Source organism: Chelon labrosus (genome assembly GCF_963514085.1).
Source record: "Chelon labrosus genome assembly, chromosome: 2".
Classification (NCBI taxonomy): Eukaryota; Metazoa; Chordata; class Actinopteri; order Mugiliformes; family Mugilidae; genus Chelon; species Chelon labrosus.
The window spans coordinates 3102619-3122247 of NC_140338.1; the positions used below are offsets into that span (position 1 = coordinate 3102619).

At 45.5% G+C, this 19629-nt stretch overlaps 3 protein-coding genes across 4 annotated transcripts; 2 read left to right on the plus strand and 1 right to left on the minus strand.

Annotated features, from left to right (window-relative positions):
• The first annotated feature begins 1373 nt into the window (after positions 1–1373).
• On the plus strand, positions 1374–7195 carry srd5a2a (steroid-5-alpha-reductase, alpha polypeptide 2a). Of its 2 annotated transcripts, none has more exons than XM_084570635.1 (5): positions 1374–2484; positions 3472–3635; positions 5897–5998; positions 6103–6253; positions 6479–7195. In XM_084570635.1, exons 1-5 carry the CDS (start codon positions 2147–2149, stop codon positions 6543–6545), a joined length of 822 nt encoding a protein of 273 aa, XP_084426761.1. In that variant the 5' UTR covers positions 1374–2146; the 3' UTR covers positions 6546–7195. The 2 variants fall into 2 exon arrangements, with proteins under 2 accessions (XP_084426761.1, XP_084426762.1); XM_084570636.1 differs by having other exon boundaries at positions 3475–3635.
• Positions 7196–7903: 708 nt separating this feature from the next.
• On the plus strand, positions 7904–10232 carry dpy30 (dpy-30 histone methyltransferase complex regulatory subunit). Its single transcript, XM_084567758.1, has 5 exons — positions 7904–7949; positions 8602–8642; positions 9693–9740; positions 9834–9976; positions 10079–10232. Exons 1-5 carry the CDS (start codon positions 7940–7942, stop codon positions 10149–10151), a joined length of 315 nt encoding a protein of 104 aa, XP_084423884.1. The 5' UTR covers positions 7904–7939; the 3' UTR covers positions 10152–10232.
• Positions 10233–10352: 120 nt separating this feature from the next.
• psen2 (presenilin 2) lies at positions 10353–18839 on the minus strand. The gene is made up of 11 exons (XM_084567744.1): positions 18730–18839; positions 17407–17578; positions 17116–17318; positions 16895–17036; positions 15945–16012; positions 15630–15850; positions 15440–15538; positions 14747–14806; positions 14572–14658; positions 14353–14468; positions 10353–12321 (listed from the first exon to the last, which is right to left on the minus strand). The coding sequence occupies exons 2-11, from the start codon at positions 17536–17538 to the stop codon at positions 12166–12168; spliced, it is 1284 nt and encodes a 427-aa protein (XP_084423870.1). The 5' UTR covers positions 17539–17578; positions 18730–18839; the 3' UTR covers positions 10353–12165.
• Positions 18840–19629: the final 790 nt, after the last annotated feature.

The following is a 19629-nucleotide window of genomic DNA, read 5'->3' on the forward strand; positions in this document are numbered from 1 at the left end:
TTAACTAATGTTTGGCGTCTGTTGTCGTGTGAAATTGGCTCATTTACCTGAATAAATACACAGGACACAAACTAAACTGAGTTCTGACTCTGACCTTTCTATCAGAACCAGAACCAGATCAGAACCCAGACTTCCTCTTCCTTCCTGTTTCTTCTTCTTCTTCCTCTTCTTCTTCTTCCTCAGTGATCCTTGGTCCATGACTTTGGTTCTAGTTCTTCAACCCAATCATCAAAGTCAAATCCTTCAGCTGGAACATTTCTCCTGCCTCCAGCGTCATCTCTGAGGATGAATGAATGAATGAATGATGACCTGCTGCCTGATAAAATGATCCTGAACTGGTCATAATGTTGTGGCTGATCGGTGTATACGTCTCCATTAGGTGACATTGGTCCATAAATGTCCATCGCTGAGGACTGATTGTCTCATAGCAGCCTGAGAACATGTTTCTGTGACGGACGTCTGGCCGGTGGCGCCTCCAGTGGACACTAGAGGAACTGCAGCAGCTGCTTCATTCCTTCATCCTCTTGTCTGAACTCGTTGCGTGACTCACCAATTATCTTGATGTGTGTCAGGGTTCATCCACCAAAGCTCAGGTTTGATGATCTGACGACCAGTTTGAACCAGAATAAAAACCCGATCAGACTGAGATTAGTTTACATTGACATAATAAATCATTGAATGAGTTTAGTTTTGAAGATCAGAGCATCTGGACCAGGATGAGACACGAAGACCAGGATGAGAGACGAGGACCAGGGAAAACCGACACGAAGAAGTAGAAGAAGACAAACTGATGGACAACAGAGACCAGAACCAGGAAATCAATAAGGGAAATAATAATGTCTGAAGCGTGTTTGTGCTGCTCTGGAGAAAAGTGAAGAGCACATTAGTCGTTCAGGTCAGATTGGTGTAAACCTCCTTCACTGTCTCAGCTGACTGATGGTTGGAGCTCGTCACAACCTCACCTTGTCATTTATAATCAACTCGGAGGACGGCTGTAGTTCACAGGACGGCCTGATGGCGGCACTGTTGTCTCTGGTCCAGACCACACTGACCACACTCGTCATGTTCTGGCCCCGCCCCCTTTTATCATCTACACAGGTGGCTTGGTACAGCCAGGTATCAGAGAATGCGTTTCAGGTCCAGGATCGTCACAGTAACATGATGCTGCAGCACTTTAGAACAGTATTAACTTTATTTATTTGACGACAGCAGCAGATAAAGATGAAGTCTCCGTCTCTGTTTCTTGTACATTTGTCCATATGCTAATTTGTACATTTTGCTTATACTATTTTATTTTATTCTACTAGATTTTATTTACTTATTTTTATTTGATTTGATTTAATCTTTCTTTTATCCGTGGTTCTTAAGAGTGTTACAGCTACTGTGACCAAGCAATTTCCCTTGTGGATGAATAAAGTTTATCTAAGTCTAAGAAGATGAAGATGATGATGATGACTAGAGTCTTAGGCTCAGCACTAGTTGACTCTCTGGGTGTAAACCATCTCCATGAAACCGTCCCCTGCTGTCTGCATGTTGACCCTGAACAGCTGAGCCGGAGCCAAGTGGACAGAAAAAAAATAAACCTGAAACTTTATGTCCTGAAAGATTCCTGGAACTTTGAACAAATGTGAGACGCCTGTTGAATGTTTTCATGTGTTTGGTGAAATGATCTGACTGTGGAGCAGCTGTCTGGACAGACGTGGTCATTCTATCCATCCATGGACACATGACCTCAGCTATAAATACATGAAGACGACGACAACATACGACACTGAACATTTATGTGACACATTAACTGTGTATACGCCCCTGAACTAAGAACCTGTGACTTAATTTGATTTATTCATTTTCCCCACCCTTTTTCTGTTTGCGTAAAGGATTATATTATTTATCTTGGCTAAACAAATTTATCTTATTAATTAGTTCACATGTAAATAAATCCACCTGAACGACAGCAGAGACAAGGTGGATCGTTTGTCCTGAACAAATAAAATCAGACTAAAACATTTTCAACTTTAAATCAACTCAAAGTTAATTCTGCGGTTGTCGTTCAAGTGTTTGTCAGTAAATACTCCTCAGGTTATTTATTGCCCCTTTTTAAACCTTCCACCACCATCAGCCCGGTGTCAGTGGAGCCTCTCCCTCCATGTTGAGCTCCTCCTCGCAGTCCTCCCTCCACCAGCGAACCGCCGGGCTGATGGAGTGCTGCGACGCCGCCGTGTCCTTCCTCAGCTGGGCTCTGGTGGTCGGAGGCGGGGCCTACCTGCTGCACCAGACCCGCGCCCAGACGCAGTACGGCCGCTACGTGCCGGCGACCGGCCCCTGCTGTTCGGCCCGACTGGGCTGGTTCCTTCAGGAGCTGCCGGCCTTCCTCCTGCCGCTGCTGCTGCTGTTGTTCAGCCGGGAACCGGAGTCCGGGGGCGGGGGGAGCGGCCGCGGGAGGACGCTCCTGGTCTTGACCTTCATGCTGCACTACTTCCACAGGTAAGAACTCACCTGAGCTCCGGGACAGAGACAGGGACAGGACATTAGAGGATTGACATTAAAAAGAGAGAGTGCACTTGTTTGTATTACGTTGTGGGGACCAACCTCGTGCTCAACAGTGAAGCTGTGAGGACATTTTTCTCTGGGGGTTAAAATCTGTTCACATCTGGATTTAATCTGAAAGTCTGAGTGAAACATCTGGCAGAACTGTTAAACTGTGAGAGATGTATTCATGAAAAAGAAGAAGAGGAAGTATCGCCATTGCCGGTTTCACTTCAACATTTAGTTTTTTAGTCTCACCTCTCTCGTCTCGCTGTTCCCCAAACAGGTTTTTCTAGATCAGAGATTTCATCAGAAGTGAACAGTTTCCCGTCAGAAGCTTACTCATACCTTGACACAACCACAAGCTCTAATGAAGTAATGGCTGAACATACCACAAAGACTACACAAATTCATCATTCAAAAGGAGAAACAGGAAGAGCTAGCTGAGATGCTAGGAAACTTGGAAGAGCTACCATTACCAGGGAGGCTGAGAAGCTAGCAAGAGCTGCTGTCTGCTGGGATGCTCGGAAGCTTGAAAGAGCTACAATTAGCTGGCAGACCAGGATGCTAGCAAGAGCTGCTGTCTGCTGGGAGGCTAGGAAGCTAGGAAGGGTTACAATTAGCTGGAATGCTAGGAAGCTAGCGAGAGCTACTGTCTGCTGGGAGGCTAGGAAGCTTGGAAGAGCTACCATTAGCTGGAGGCTAGGAAGCTAGCAAGAGGTAATGTTACATGGGAGGCTAAGAAGTTAGCAAGAGCTCTGTTAAGACTGTTAAGAAGAGCTGCTATTAGCTAGGTGGCTAGGAAGAGCTAGTGTTAGCTGGGAGGCTATGAAGCTAGGAAGAGCTAAAACCTAGCTAGCTCTTCCTTCGTTGTTAGTTCTTTAATGAAAAGTTCTTCCTAGCAGAGGAAGCCAGGAACTTGCTTGACTTGTCTCTGTCCTTCAGAAGTTTGATCTACGCCTCCCTGACCAGAGGACGACCTGTCCCGCTGTTCATCGTCTTCTCCGCCGCCGTCTTCTGCTCGCTGAACGGCTTCCTGCAGGGACATCACCTGCTGCATTGCGCCCGCTTCGATGACACCTGGAGGACGGACGCTCGTCTGGCGGCAGGTGAGTCGCGCAGGAAGCAGCAGCACCTGTTGCTGTACCAAGCTGGAAAGGTGTCTCTAATCAGTTTGATTTAGATTCTTTAAATGTTGTTTACTGCCAGTGTGATGTGTGGCTCTAAATACTACAATTCCCATGAGCCTCAGTGGCTGTTGACACAGAGAGGAAGTCATCAGATCAAAGTACTCAACTGCTAATACAAGAAGTTTTAGGACCTTGATATTCCTACCACCAGGTCCACAATGATGATAGCGGCTTGGAGCAAGAAGAGCTAGCTCCGCCCACATACTAGATATATTTATATGAGGGTTACCTAGGCCGGGCCAATCAGATTGTTTGGGGGAGGGGCTTAACGCGGTGATGACAGATGAGTAACAGTAGTCATACACGTCACTTGAATTAGTTTCCAACTAAATGTCTCAATCCACTTGATGCGGAGGGATTTTATTCTCAAAGTTCATGAGAACTTTGAGAATAAAATATTTATCTACAGACCAACCTCGTGTTCTAACAACGTTCCTCAGATGAGCAGAAATACTGATCCATTCATTCCGTCCAGCCAGAGGTTCTGGTTGGTATGTGGTCCTTGGAACAGCGTCCTGATCCGAGACTTCTGGGTAATGAGTGAATGGCTCCATTGTTTCTATGAGAGTCCAGAGAAACACTGAAAAACAAGCTCTGCCTCTGGTGACCATGCGTGGGTTTAAGGTCGTAGCTGAAGGCGTTGTCCTGGACCACACTGTACCACATTATTTCAGGGGCAGCAGGGATCCAGCGACGGCAGCTAACAGATTGCTAACAGAGGAGCTTAACCTCTTCTTTGCCCTATTTGAGGGAGGACTGGACGAAACACCCTCTCCCCCTCTGGACCCCGCTGATCAGCCACTTGCCCTCCAGCTAGATGAAGTTAAGCAGACCCTGAGATGAGTTAAAGCCAACAAGGCTGAGATCACAGGACGTTTACAGACATTTATAACCTTTCCCTAGCACAGACCACCGTGCCAGCCTGCCCTGTCATCCCAGAAGATCACCTCCCTCAACGACTACAGGCTTTCTGCTCTCACATCTGTTGTCTCCAAGTGCTTTGAAAGACCCTCTTCATTCGACCCACACCAATGCATACAGAACGAACAGCCATTAAACACAGCCAATCTATGCTGCACTATCACACCTAGAGGAGATACAGTTCAGCTTTTAACTCCAGTTATACCCAGCAAGCTGCTCACAAAAATGCAGGAACTGGGCGTCGGCGTTCACCTGGGCCACTGGACACTGGACTTTCTCAGTGAACGTCCACAGAATGTGAGACTTGGTCCCCGCAACCTCAACAACCCCGAACCTCAGCACGGGAGCCCCTCAGGGTTTTGTACTTGGTCTTCTCCTCTACGCCCTCTCCACCCATGACTGCATGCCTCTCCACCCCTGCAAATAGAATCGTCAAATTCTAAGACGACACAACAGTGGTGGGGCTAATCTCAAAGACATGAGGTATACGATCTTACTCAGTGGTGTGAGCATAACAGCCTCTCTCAAAACTGAAGAAACCATCATTGATTTGAGGCGTCATAAAGGGGAGCTGCTCAGGCCACTGGAAACAAGGGGAGTAGAGGTGGAGAGGGCGCCTAGTTTTAAATATCTGCGAGGACCTTAAGTGGACTATGAACTCTACCACTACTACCATCAAGCAGAACAACAAGCTCAACAGAGACTTCCTCACAGCCCATCTGCCCAGAAAACTGCTGGGAGTCTTTCTACTGCCGCTCGATAGAAAGCATCTCATTAAACTATAACTGTCTGGTTTGCGGCTGACAAAAGGACTCTCCAGAGGGTAATATAAATAAAAACTGCCCAGGGCATCATTGGTATCCCGCTGCCACCTCTGGAGGACAATTACAAGTCCAGATGCCGCAGCAGGGCCTGTAATGTTCTACCCAACAGCCATCATTGCACTGAACCACGCTTCCGCTCTGCAAAAGCATCTTCACTCGTGTCACTTTAGACCAAGCACTTTACATTTATAATGAGTGAGTGGATGTGTGCACGGGTGAGGCAGGAAGGTGGGTGAGGCGTAATTTATGTTACCGTTTCTGTCTTTTGTGTCCTCTAAAGAGAGCCATCGCAATTTCGTTGCGTGTCGAACACACAATGACAATAAAAGCATTCGGATTCTGACCGTTACACCAGCTCCATGTCCCAGACCTCCATGTTCCGGATGGTGCTGCTGGTGGACCTGAGCCTAACGTCTCCTGTTTGTCTTTGTGAAGGTTTCATTGTGTTCGTGGTCGGTATGAGCATCAACATCCACAGCGACTACATCCTACGCAACCTCCGCAAACCTGGAGAGATTGTCTACAGGATCCCCTACGGTACACCAGATCCACATCCACACCCGATCCAGATCCAGTTCTACGCACTGTACTGGTGCCCGGACTCTGATCCTCTCTCCACTCTGTGTTTTTTGTCTTTTCAGGAGGAATGTTTGAGTTTGTATCCGGTGCTAACTTCCTCGGGGAGATCATCGAGTGGTGTGGTTACGCTATAGCAGCGTGGTCTCTACCAGCCTTCGCCTTCGCCTTCTTCACCATCTGCTCCATCGGGCCCAGAGCCTTCCAGCACCACAGGTACCGGTATGACCCACGAATACACCACATCCAGGTCCAGATCCCAAACCAGATGCTGAGCCACATCATTTTTGGAGGTCGTCCAACTCTTTTTGCCGGTTCTGAACAAATTATTGATTATCCAGTCCATCCCCACCGCAGTCTTCCTCACCAGATCAGCCAGTCGCAGAAGACGCTGTGTGGTCCAAACACTGAACCCAGACTGTGTCTCCCTGTGTCTTTCAGAGACTATCAGCAGAGGTTTGAGGACTACCCTCGCTCCAGGAAAGCTCTGATTCCCTTTATCCTCTGACGATGGAGGACGAACAAACAGGAAGTGATCATCTCTACTTTTATAACCCGGGCAATGACTCAGAGTTTTATTGAAGAACTCTTTATAGTTTACTTTTAGTTCATATCTTGGAATAATGTATTGATCTATAGGAATCTTTTTAACCTTTTGTTTACAGTCATATTTTCAGTTATTATTAATATATTATTTTATCTACTGTTTTACTACTCATAGAAATGTTGACGCACACGGAGGGAAAAGCAATTAAATGTATAGTTTTATATAATAAGTGTCTAATAAATAATAAAATGGGAGTTTGTTCTTATAGAAAATGTTTTACTGGTTTATTTTACTGTGTGTTGTTTACTTCTAAACTTTTATACGTTCATTTATAAAAAGAAAAAGTGATTCTAATGAACATTCCACCTTTTTTATTGGATTTTTAACTTTCTGCAACAAATAAAAACAAGACAGATCAGACGTACGGTTTGAAATACTCGTGTTTTACTTATGTTCTACTTCCCAGATGGAATCCCATCTCAGGGTTAGAAATTGTACATTTTAAATATCTGACAGTCACGACTTTTCACCCGGTGATTCCAGCCTGGACCTGAATGTTTCTGATCTGTAGAGCTTCAAGTTTCTCAACCTAATAAAACTGAAATTCAACCTGGTTTCATCTGCAAAGTTTCTTCTAGTTTCTCTTTTGGAAAATCTTCTGCCAGAATGTTTTTTGAAAGTGTGGATTGGCACAGACATGTTTTAGAACCAAAAGAAAAGAAAAAAAGTATCATTAAGTTCTGGCCTCGGTTTTTAAATAAATATATTTTAAATGTTTCACAAAGTCAAGACTCAACCGGAGAGAATCGATCAAATGTGACGAGGCGGAGGAATTAGACATAAAGAAGCAGAGAGGATCAGGAACATAAACAAACAGGTGCTGGCACAGAAACACACGGGGACCGGAAGTTGGTGTAACTATCAAAATAAACCAGGAAGTAATGACAAAACGGCCAGAAAGACACCTCATATGTACTTTAATTCTTCTTTCAATAAGTTTAATGCTTTTGATTTTTTTTCGAGCTTCCTATTCTTTATGATTTTTGTGTATTTTAATTGTTTATTTAATGCAGTATTAGTAAGACCACTACCTCCATCACTACTACTGCTACTACTACGACTAATAATAATAATAATAATAATAATAATAATAATAATAAGGCCTCGCGGTTACAGAAATGAATGAATGACTAAACGCCTCCGTCGCTATTAATTAATGAGAACAGACGTTTAAACCGCATTGCTTTTATTTTGAAGTCCAGCTCCACGGACCGGAAACACCCCGTCAGTATATTTTCTACGTAGCGTCAGAATCGACGTACGCTGGATATCTTGCGTAAACATCCACAACAAACATGGCGGACGGTAAGTTAATTGTTCACCATTGATCCCCTTTTTCTTCGTTTTTCTTCAGATTGAGTTTCTTTGCGGCGCGTTTCCGGTCTTAAACAGTTATTTTATGACCGGTTTAAAGCACGGTGGTCGGTTTTATCCGACAGTGACGTTTATCCACCGGAAACGCAACGTTTCTGTGATGCTAAGCTAACTTACCGCCGTTTACAAAGCGGAGCAGCGCAGCCGCGAATAATGTGGAGGTTTCAGTAAAAACGATGTAATGTTCATCTCATTTTTAGTCTAAAGAAGAAAAAAAAAGCAGACATGTCTCTGATAATGAAGCACGAGCCGCTGCTCACTCTGAATCAAACACGCATCCTCTTAAGTTTCTTTGTACCAGACTCCATTCAATAATTAGTCAATTTAGAGCGGCTGTGAAGGAAATCCACCTGAGCTGAGAGGCTGAATGAACCAACCTGTTCATCACTTATGTCAGATAATCAGGGATCAATTAATCAGTGATCAACATGACTCCAACCGAAACAGAAATACAGTCAGATTATTGATCATCTCAGTGATCAGCAACTGAAAACTCACGAGCTTCTCCTGTTCCCCTCCGCACCAAACTCAGTTCAGTAATAATGAAATTTAAGCAGAACCTTGATCAGCTGTTTGTTTTCAGACCACACAGACGCTGATCAGTCGATGGAAGGACACACACCTGTAAGTAACACACACACACACACACACAGCATGTACACACTCTACTGATTAGCCTAGCTTAGCACAGAGACTGGAGACAGGGGGAAATGTTAGCCTAGCTTAGCACAAAGGCTAGAAGCAGGGTGGAACTGTTAGGCTAACTTAGCAGAAAGACTAGCAGCAGAAAGCTATTAGCCTAGCTTAGCACGAAGGCTAGAAGCAGGGTGGAACTGTTAGGCTAACTTAGCAGAAAGACTAGCAGCAGAAAGCTATTAGCCTAGCTTAGCACGAAGGCTAGAAGCAGGGTAGAACTGTTAGGCTAACTTAGCAGAAAGACTAGCAGCAGAAAGCTATTAGCCTAGCTTAGCACAAGGGCTAGAAGCAGGGTAGAACTGTTAGGCTAACTTAGCAGAAAGACTAGCAGCAGAAAGCTATTAGCCTAGCTTAGCACGAAGGCTAGAAGCAGGGTGGAACTGTTAGGCTAACTTAGCAGAAAGACTAGCAGCAGAAAGCTATTAGCCTAGCTTAGCACAAAGGCTAGAAGCAGGGTGGAACTGTTAGGCTAACTTAGCAGAAAGACTAGCAGCAGAAAGCTATTAGCCTAGCTTAGCACAAGGGCTAGAAGCAGGGTAGAACTGTTAGGCTAACTTAGCAGAAAGACTAGCAGCAGAAAGCTATTAGCCTAGCTTAGCACAAGGGCTAGAAGCAGGGTAGAACTGTTAGGCTAACTTAGCAGAAAGACTAGCAGCAGAAAGCTATTAGCCTAGCTTAGCACAAGGGCTAGAAGCAGGGTAGAACTGTTAGGCTAACTTAGCAGAAAGACTAGCAGCAGAAAGCTATTAGCCTAGCTTAGCACGAAGGCTAGAAGCAGGGTGGAACTGTTAGGCTAACTTAGCAGAAAGACTAGCAGCAGAAAGCTATTAGCCTAGCTTAGCACAAGGGCTAGAAGCAGGGTAGAACTGTTAGGCTAACTTAGCAGAAAGACTAGCAGCAGAAAGCTATTAGCCTAGCTTAGCATGAAGTCTACTTTCCAGTTTGTCTGGAGGATGTAAATCATCAAACTTTCTGCAGGTGTCTGAAAACCCTCACGCAGAGTACGGCTTGACGGACAACATCCAGGTAAAACAAACACACACACACACACACACTGACTGCTCTGTGTGAGGAGAGGGTGGTGTCAGACTCCCAGCATGCTTTGCCTCTGCTCCTTAGAGGACGGGGGAGAACGAGAAGGCGAGCGGTGAGAAGATGTCGAAGCAGAAGGTGGACCTGCAGGCGCTGCCCACCAGAGCATACCTGGACCAGACGGTGGTTCCCATCCTGCTGCAGGGTCTGTCGGTGCTCGCCAAGGAGAGGTCAGGACAGACGCCATGTTTGTTTGATCGTGGCTGATCAACTCTGCTTCTGATCAGCTATGAAAAGATCTACCTGTTGATTGTTTTATGGTTTGTCCTCAGGCCTCCGAACCCCATCGAGTATTTGGCTGCGTTCCTGCTCAAGAACAAATCTCAGTTTGAAGAAAGAAACTGAAGCAGTAACTCGTCTCCTGTGTTTGTTTATGGACTGTTAGACTTTTTTTTAAATCCACATTAAACGTGATGTTAAAGAGGAGCTGGCTTTCTTGGCTTTTATTTTGAAAGGATGGTCGTGTCTCGCTTTAAATATTATATATATGTATAATATTAAATATTAAAGTGAAAAGCGTTAGATGTTTTAAAGATTCACTCAAAGAAAAAGACCAAAACAAGGAGCTAAAAGAGGCTAAAACCATCTGTAGAATTAATCTTTATTTTTCACTTTATCGCACAAGAACAACAAAATAAAACTAAACTCCACTGAAATGTTTAACCTTCTTCTACTGTCGGGACAAACATTCAGCTGTAAAACATGTTTTTTTTTAATTAAAGAAGAAACGAAGCAGCAGATTTTAGTTCAAATGATCTTAAAGTGAAGTAAACCTTTAAAACGCAGTCGTGTAAAACGTGTTGTCTGTGGGGATGAAGCCACAAGGAGGCGCTGCTGCTCTAAAACTCATTTAAACTCTGACAAATTATTTTTTACATTTTATAGACTAGTGTATGAAGTTATTGATGGAGAGTTAAACGTAGTCGCCAGAAGTAGCCTCCACTGAGAACTGATTCTACTCCAGGCCAATCAGGTTGTGTGGGCGGGGCTTAATGTGATGATGGACAGAAGAGGAACAGTAGTCGTACATGTCATACACTGGTTGGAGGACTGTCCAGTTGATGCAGAGGTATTTGTTTCTCTGGATCAGAATGAAATCCAGATGTTATAAAAGTGAAGTTCCTGAAGGTTTCTGGTTCTGAATGAATCTTTTAAACCTGTAAATAAATCCACGAAGAAGAAGACGATGAGTTTAATGACACTACGGGAAATATGTGTTGTTGTTTTTGAGTGTTTAACGCTGCAGACAAGACGTGTTTGTCTATAAGAGGTGTTCAGGAACCGTCTGCCCTCTGACTGGACAGCTGGACAACTTCAGTGTCACACACATTTGAGTTTTACTTTTTTCTTGGGATTCCTAAAACGACAAAATTTCTCACTTCGCGGTCTCAAAATATTATCGACTGCCCTGATCACTGGCACCAAGCTAAAAGGAGCTGATGTCAAGCTAACTAGCTGGACAGCTAGCAGCTAGCAGCGAGCATCCCTGAGCGGAGAAGGAGGCGGAGCTTCCCGTGATCTAACCATTAAAAATCTACAACCTCAAGAGTTCAACATTAAATAAACAATAAAATATTAAATGATTTAAACTCAAACTGTTTTAGATATATTAATGCGTGTCATTTAATTAAAGTGAAAGACTACGATACAGATGATTAACTACGACTCCCAGGGTGCATTTCAGCAGGAAACATCACTGAGCTTTAAAAAAAACGACCTCAGTTCCATGTTAATGAATCCAGCCATGCAGGAACTGATCAGAACTCACGCCTCTGATTCACTGCTTCACTGCTGCTGAGGCTCATGGGTATTGTAGTATTCAGGGCTGTTCCAAAAATGACAGAGTTCAGGAGAATAAAACCCTGAAATGTAAAAACAGACCGTCCCCCTTCCCAGCTCTATGTCTTTTTTTGATATTGAACTCTTTGGGCTGACGTATCACAGCTGAAATTATTCACACAGGACAAACTCGTCAGGTAGCTAACGCTAACGAGTCACATGACATCCTGACAAAGCGTGAACTAATCAGCTGAGCCCTGTTAAAGCTGGTGAGACGTCCTGGTGGCAGATTAAAAACATTTTCGGGGTGTGTTTGACTGACATCAGCGTCAGCCAATCACAGACAGCCTCTGCCTCAGGAAAGAACAAACGTCACGGCGAGTGACAAATCATCACATCAGGAACTACAGACAGATTAAAGGCAATTCCTCTAAACTATCAGTCAAACAACCAGCTTCCTCCTTCCGTTACATCACTTCCTGTGGCACAGGAAGTAGTCTTTGTGCGTGACATCAACAGGTGGTGGCGGTCCAGCAGGATAACGTTACGGGGGCGGGAGGTGAGGTAGGCGGGGCTTTGTCTAGATGTAGAACTGGTGAGCTGCCAGGCTGTCCATGAAGGGCTGAACCAGGAAGTCTGTGGAGAAGTAGAAGACGAGGCCGAAGGTGATGGAGATGGGCAGCGCCGGCAGAGCCTTCTTAAAGATGGCCAACAGCAGCAGAGTCAGGCACAGGCCCTGCAACAGGAACAAGAACAGGTGAGGTACAGATGAGGTACAGATGAAGTACAGGTGAGGTACAGGTGAGGAACAGGTGAGGCACAGGTGAGGCACAGGTGAGGTAGAGGTTTGGAACAGGTGAGGTACAGTTCAGACCTGTTCCTCAGGTGAGGTACAGGTCAGGAACAGATGAGGAACAGGTGAGGTAGATGTGAGGTACAAGTGAGGAGCAGATGAGGTACAGATGAGCTAGAGGTTTGGAACAGGTGAGGTGCAGGTGAGGTACAGGTGAGGTAGATGTGAGGTACAGGTGAGGTACAAGTGAGGAGCAGATGAGGAACAGGTGAGGTACAGATGAGGAACAGGTGAGGTACAGGTGAGGAACAGGTGAGGTACAGGTGAGGAATAGGTGAGGTACAGGTGAGGTAGATGTGAGGTACTGGTGAGGTACAAGTGAGGAGCAGATGAGGTACAGATGAGGAACAGGTGAGGTACAGATGAGGAACAGGTGAGGAACAGGTGAGGTAGAGGTGAGGTACAGATGAGGAACAGGTGTGGAACAGGTGAGGTAGAGGTGAGGTAGAGGTGAGGTACAGGTGAGGAACAGGTGAGGAACAGGTGAGGAACAGGTGAGGTAGAGGTGAGGTAGAGGTGAGGTACAGATGAGGAACAGGTGAGGTAGAGGTGAGGTACAGGTGAGGAACAGGTGAGAAACAGGTGAGGTAGATGTGAGGTACAGGTGAGGAACAGGTGAGGAACAGGTGAGGTAGATGTGAGGTACAGGTGAGGAACAGGTGAGGAACAGGTGAGGTAGATGTGAGGTACAGGTGAGGAACAGGTGAGGTAGATGTGAGGTACAGGTGAGGTACAAGTGAGGAGCAGGTGAGGTACAGATGAGGAAAGGTGAGGTACAGGTGAGGAACAGGTGAGGTAGATGTGAGGTACAGGTGAGGAACAGGTGAGGAAGAGGTGAAGTACAGGTGAGGAACAGGTGAGGAACAGGTGAGGTAGATGTGAGGTACAGGTGAGGTACAAGTGAGGAGCAGGTGAGGTACAGATGAGGAAAGGTGAGGTACAGGTGAGGAACAGGTGAGGTAGAGGTGAGGTACAGGTGAGGAACAGGTGAGGAACAGGTGAGGTAGAGGTGAAGTACAGGTGAGGAACAGGTGAGGAACAGGTGAGGTAGATGTGAGGTACAGGTGAGGTACAAGTGAGGAGCAGGTGAGGTACAGATGAGGAAAGGTGAGGTACAGGTGAGGAACAGGTGAGGTAGAGGTGAGGTACAGGTGAGGAACAGGTGAGGTAGAGGTGAGGAACAGGTGAGGAACAGGTGAGGTAGATGTGAGGTACAGGTGAGGTACAAGTGAGCAGGTGAGGTACAAGTGAGCAGGTGAGGTACAGGTGAGGAACAGGTGAGGAACAGGTGAGGTAGAGGTGAGGTAGAGGTGAGGTAGAGGTGAGGTACAGATGAGGAACAGGTGAGGTAGAGGTGAGGTAGAGGTGAGGTACAAGTGAGCAGGTGAGGTACAAGTGAGCAGGTGAGGAACAGGTGAGGAACAGGTGAGGAACAGGTGAGGTAGAGGTGAGGTAGAGGTGAGGTACAGATGAGGAACAGGTGAGGTAGAGGTGAGGTAGAGGTGAGGTAGAGGTGAGGTACAGATGAGGTACAGATGAGGAACAGGTGAGGAACAGGTGAGGAACAGATGAGGTAGAGGTAGAGGTGAGGAACAGGTGAGGAGCAGGTGAGGAACAGGTGAGGAACAGGTGAGGAGCAGGTGAAGGAACAGGTGAGGAACAGGTGAGGAACAAATATAAAGTATGGAACAGACAGGTGAAGTTTTCCGTCTCAGCAGGTTTTATCCCAGAGTTCTTTAACTTCCTGTCTCAGTTTATTTCCAGGTAAACAGGTGTGAGTCTTTCTAACTTCTGTCAGTTGGAGTTTAACGATAATTAAAGCAAACAGGAAGCAGCTGTACATGTTTGTAACAGTTTGTTCAGTGTGTACTTGCTACAGGTGTTGATGTGTTCCTCAGATGAATCTTAACTTACGATGAGGATGGCGACGAAGCAGGCGAGCGTCGTGTTCCAGTCCCCACCGGTCGCTGCGGCTTTTCCAACCAGGACGCTGTAGAAGATGAAATCACCGAGGCCCAGCTTCACGCCCCCTACACACACACACACACACACACACAATAACACACAGTAAAACACAAGAACACAAAATAACACACAATAAAACAACACTCTTAAGCCTCAGTCTGAACTCACTCTCTTCCTCAAACTCCTCTTCTGGAAGAGACCTCGGCTGTCGCCTCTGAGGCTCCACCCCCCCAACGATCTGCTCCGCCTCCTCGTCTGTAAAAACAAAATGGCGGCAGTGTTGCTGCGTTGCTACCACAAACGCTGTGAAAGTTAACGTCTGGATGTTGGTGTGATGTCGAACCTGTTTCAGAGCGCTGAGCGTCCGCCGGACCCGCCATCCCCACCATCCACATCATGGCAGCTGAACAACACATTAACAAAATGTTTTCACCTACAACCTGTTTGTAGTCCTTTTGTAGTTCCTTATCCACATGGTTCTCCATCAACTATCTACCACATGGTGACTTGTCTGACAAAATCTGATCCCTGTGCCTCAGTTTCATGCAGTTGTTCTTGTAGTGAGGTAATAGTGGTACTACAGATAAAATACACCACACAGCCATCTTGTAGTGAAAGTTAGCTTAGCACTGATATGTAGCATGCCTTGGCAACTAGGGAGTTACAACACTCATATGGAGAAAATATCTGTATTTTTATGGATTCTATAATGTGCACAATGGTAGAATATGATGATACCCAGGGTGAACTGTTTGTACGTTGCCTCCTGTAGTGGGAATCAATAGTATTTTTTAGCCAGATTCCCTTTCAAGAGGTAAAAACCCAACTGGGAATCCATTCTCTGAAGTCTTATCTCTCCACAGAGACCAGCGTCATGAATATGGACCTGATAGTTTTTGACCTACTCCTCATTTATTTGGTCTTTTTAGGTTTCACCTCATAGCAACCTAGTTTTATGTGAAAGAAGACTAATCTGAAGGAGCTGGTTCACGATCCTTTGATGGCGAATCGTTGATTTAAAGTTGACTGGACTCACAGGAGTAGATGAGGGCGGGGAAGATGGGCTCGTTGCGCTCCTGAGCCGTTTCCACCAACATCCTGAGAGGACCTCTAGGACTCAGGACGGCCACCAGGTCTGCAACAACACAAACAACCAGAGCAAGGCATGATGGGAGAGGCTCACGGTGTACTCAGTCTGGCCGGCCGTCAGAAGCTCCTGGACTCACCGTAGATGGAGATGGCTCCCAGGATGACCCAGGCCGACCACTCGGGCAGGTACTTGATGAAGACGAGGGCCATGAGGGCGCTGATGAGGATCAGGTAGGCCTGCTGCAGCTGCAGAGGGCCCTTCCAGTGGATACAGATCATCCCCACCGCCCCGAAGTTCCAGATGATCATCGCCACGGTCGGGTAGTCCACCGCCACGTTGTACGTCTTAAACACTTCACTGGGAGACAGGTGGGAAAACGAAACACATGATTCACCTGAACCGAAACACTTCTACAGCGTCTTCCAGCTCGGATGAGAAATGTGAGACTCACCCAAGGTACATGAAGCTGAACCAGAACAGCAGCATGAGGGAGGACAGGATGAGCCAGCCGTGGATGAACTGAACAACACAAACACATCAAAACACATCAGAGCCCTCTACACCCAGAGGTTCCTAGCTAACAGTAGTTCTTCCTAGCCTCCTAGCTAACAGTAGTTCTTCCTAGCTTCCTAGCTAACAGTGGTTCTTCCTAGCCTCCTAGCTAACAGTAGTTCTTCGTAGCTTCCTACCTAACAGTGGTTCTTCCTAGCCTCCTAGCTAACAGCAGCTCTTCCTAGCTTCCTAGCTAACAGTAGCTCTTCCTAGCCTCCTAGCTAACAGTAGTTCTTCCTAGCCTCCTAGCTAACAGTAGTTCTTCCTAGCTTCCTACCTAACAGTGGTTCTTCCTAGCCTTCTGGCTAACAGTAGCTCTTCCTAGCCTCCTAGCTAACAGTAGTTCTTCCTAGCCTCCTAGCTAACAGTAGTTCTTCCTAGCTTCCTACCTAACAGTGGTTCTTCCTAGCCTTCTGGCTAACAGTAGCTCTTCCTAGCCTCCTAGCTAACAGTAGCTCTTCCTAGCCTCCTAGCTAACAGTAGTTCTTCCTAGCTTCCTAGCTAACAGTAGCTCTTCCTAGCCTCCTAGCTAACAGTAGTTCTTCCTAGCCTCCTAGCTAACAGTAGTTCTTCCTAGCCTCCTAGCTAACAGTAGTTCTTCCTAGCCTTCTACCTAACAGTAGCTCTTCCTAGCCTCCTAGCTAACAGTAGTTCTTCCTAGCCTCCTAGCTACCAGTAGTTCTTCCTAGCTTCCTAATGGTCTCTTTTTTGTTTTATCTTCCAGTTTATAAATTAAAGTTTGACTTGTTATTCTATGTCGCTCATGATACCGAGGTCCTGGTGTTTTTTTTTTTTCCTGGACTATCTGAGAAGGTAGGTGAGTCTAGATAAGTAAGAGTTGGTGCTGACCTTGTAGCAGCGGTACTTGTAGAGGACGACCAGAAAGATGGTCATGACCACGATGACGCTGATCATGATGATGGTGTTAAGGACGGAGTTGAGGAGCCGGCGGCCGACCGACGTCGTGTTCTCTGTGAACGGTGTGTAGATCCTGAAAAGACAAATATGGCGGTTAGTGGTTAGTGGTTAGGGGAGGACATGGGCATGAGGCGGCTAAAGTGTGGACCTACAGCTGCTGGTTGGTCTTCTCGCTGTAGAAGCTGACCGATTTGATGGTGGCGACCACCACGACCATGCAGAGGGTGACGGGGATGAACAGCATGATGACATGTTTGGCTCCATACTTCAGGGTCAGCTCCTCCTCATCGGCCTCCACCTCCTGGTCTGAGCCGTTGCCGGAGGCAACCGGAGGCATCCTCGCACTCGCCCCCGACTGCAGCACCAACAGAGGGCGACACTCAGCGTCAACACATGACAGGACATGACAACAGACAGGAAGTGAACAGAAGCACGACTCCTACCCTTTTGGTTGGCGTGTCGTTCGGGGTAGCGGCGTCAGGTTCCGGCATGTAGGACGGCACCGTGGGATTCTCCGAGGGCATCAACGCCGTCCTCTCATTGTAGATGTCCTCGTCGCTGTCGGAGGCGTTCATGGCGACTTCACGCAGAGCAGACGCTTCAGAGAACAGATTCCTGCAGACACAAGACGGGATGGATCAAACACAAGAGTTTGCAAAACATTTTATATTTTAAAGGAAACACTGCCACCATTTTGGTTCCTTCCACCAGATTTGAGTTTGTATCAGTCGCTCCAGTTGGTTGAGATTAGCTCAACTAGGTAGTCCAATTGTCTTTGTTTCAGCTTTGTTGTTTGGATAAATCAAGACCTTCATTTATATGAGGCCATAACACACAGAGCTGACTGTAGACCGGTGACGTTGGACGCGTTGGACGGTTAGTAAGCGTCTGTGTCCCTAGGTTTTGTAGTTTGTCCTGAAACCTTGCTGCTAGTTGGAGAGCTAGCCCAAACTTTCATAGCTAGTCCTAGCTCTTCCTAGCCTCTAAGCTACTACCGGTTCTTCCTGTTTTCTCTGAGGAACGATGAATCCCGACTACTGCCACCTGCTGGTAAGAACAGTTATTGATGTACCAGATGGTCACGGCTGGAGTCTTAGTGGTGCGTTCAAGAGCAGCTTTTTGGTCTGGAAACAAATCTCAGTCAGTCTCATGAGACTCATGTACAGTGATGTGTCTGTGGAGTCGCTGCTGTTGCCGTGGAGACGCCTGCCTGTGTCTCATGATCTCTCATTTGTAGTTCAGGTTATTGTTTCGTGCTCTTTGACTTATTTTTAAAAGGTTTGTTTTTCAGTTATACTGTTTATTAATCAGAAGGTTTAAAGGTTGATGTTTACATCCTCTTTCTCTCAACCTTGGTCTACTTCACGAAATCAGTTCCACTTTGAATCTAATCCAGGAAGTTTAACCGAAGCCAGGAATTTGTTTTTAACTGACCAACATTAATAAAATACAAAGATCTCACAGTTGTTTTTTTAATCCGCCACATTTCGATGAATTGTTAATGTTCGTTTTGTCCGGACGTCGTTTAACTTTAACATCTTAATCTCACATGATTAACTGAGCCGTCATTAACAGAAGATGAGAGATTAAAACTGATTAAACTGATGTTTTACTCATGAGACTGACATTTGTTTTCCAGCCCGGAGAGTTCAGTTTCCGGGTTTTTTTTTTTGTCCAAACGTCAGAAGAAATAAACCGAGTGGGAGCAAAGATGGCGGAGATGAAGCCGTTAGTGTTCGATGAATGCGTTAAAATGAAGAGTTTACCTCGATTTAAGCGAAGAAATCTGGAAAATGAGCCGATCTCAAAGTAAACACCGAGAGGCGAGCCAACCCGGAAGACGGCAGTCAGCTGACCGACGGAGCACGTGACCTGCGACGGCGTCAGTACGTCATGAGGTCACAGGGGAAAAAAAACACAACACAAATTATTATATTTATTTATTTATATGTTTAACGGACAGAAAGAACTTAAAGTGAAATATTCTTAAATATAAAAATAATTAAACTATCTCGTTATTGTTTAAACACATTTAAATATTTGAATTAAAAGTTTAATATTTTTAAAAATAGATTTAAAATGTAAAATTAAAAAATAACTATTTTTTCTATAAATAACTGTCAGATTCACTGTGAACAAATATTTATTCATTCTAAATGCACTGACGGCAGCTGTGACGATATTAATGTCTAACAGCGCATCTGTGGGTATATGCTAATATGTGCTAAACTATGCTAATGTGGCTAACAGCTGTGGATCTTTTAAATGTGATCTGATAAACCACAACTAGATGTCACTAAATGCTCCACACGCCTTTAAACAAACATGTGCTGCAGCAGTTTGACAAGAATACTAAAACTTCAGGGACCTCTGGTTTGTTTCAATGAGACAACATCAGATCAGACTTTACTGATTCCTTAGGAGGACAGTGTTACAGCAACAGGACAAAATAAAATAGATTAAAAACCCAAAATAAGAGTAAATACACCACCTGACTAAAAGAAAAAGGTCACACACTCTAATATTTGGTTGGACCTCCTACAGCTTTGATTACAGCTCATTCTCTGTATCATTGTCTCTATAATCTTCTCCAACGTCTCCAACGTCAGATTTCTTTCCATCCAGTGTTGCATTCATTTTTCACCCAGATCTTGTATTGATGATGG

Excerpts from the sequence above, each read along its gene's own strand:
- srd5a2a (XM_084570635.1), top strand. The coding sequence starts at position 2,147 with ATGTTGAGCTCCTCCTCGCAGTCCTCCCTCCACCAGCGAACCGCCGGG. Across the intron at positions 2,485-3,471 it reads ATGCTGCACTACTTCCACAG|AAGTTTGATCTACGCCTCCC; the intron begins GTAAGAACTCAC and ends TCTGTCCTTCAG. Across the intron at positions 6,254-6,478 it reads AGAGCCTTCCAGCACCACAG|AGACTATCAGCAGAGGTTTG; the intron begins GTACCGGTATGA and ends TGTGTCTTTCAG.
- dpy30 (XM_084567758.1), top strand. Across the intron at positions 8,643-9,692 it reads CGATGGAAGGACACACACCT|GTGTCTGAAAACCCTCACGC; the intron begins GTAAGTAACACA and ends AACTTTCTGCAG. Across the intron at positions 9,977-10,078 it reads TCGGTGCTCGCCAAGGAGAG|GCCTCCGAACCCCATCGAGT; the intron begins GTCAGGACAGAC and ends GTTTGTCCTCAG.
- psen2 (XM_084567744.1), bottom strand. The coding sequence starts at position 17,538 with ATGAACGCCTCCGACAGCGACGAGGACATCTACAATGAGAGGACGGCG. Across the intron at positions 17,319-17,406 it reads ACGACACGCCAACCAAAAGG|TCGGGGGCGAGTGCGAGGAT; the intron begins GTAGGAGTCGTG and ends TTGGTGCTGCAG. Across the intron at positions 14,469-14,571 it reads AGAGGAGTTTGAGGAAGAGA|GGGGCGTGAAGCTGGGCCTC; the intron begins GTGAGTTCAGAC and ends GTGTGTGTGTAG.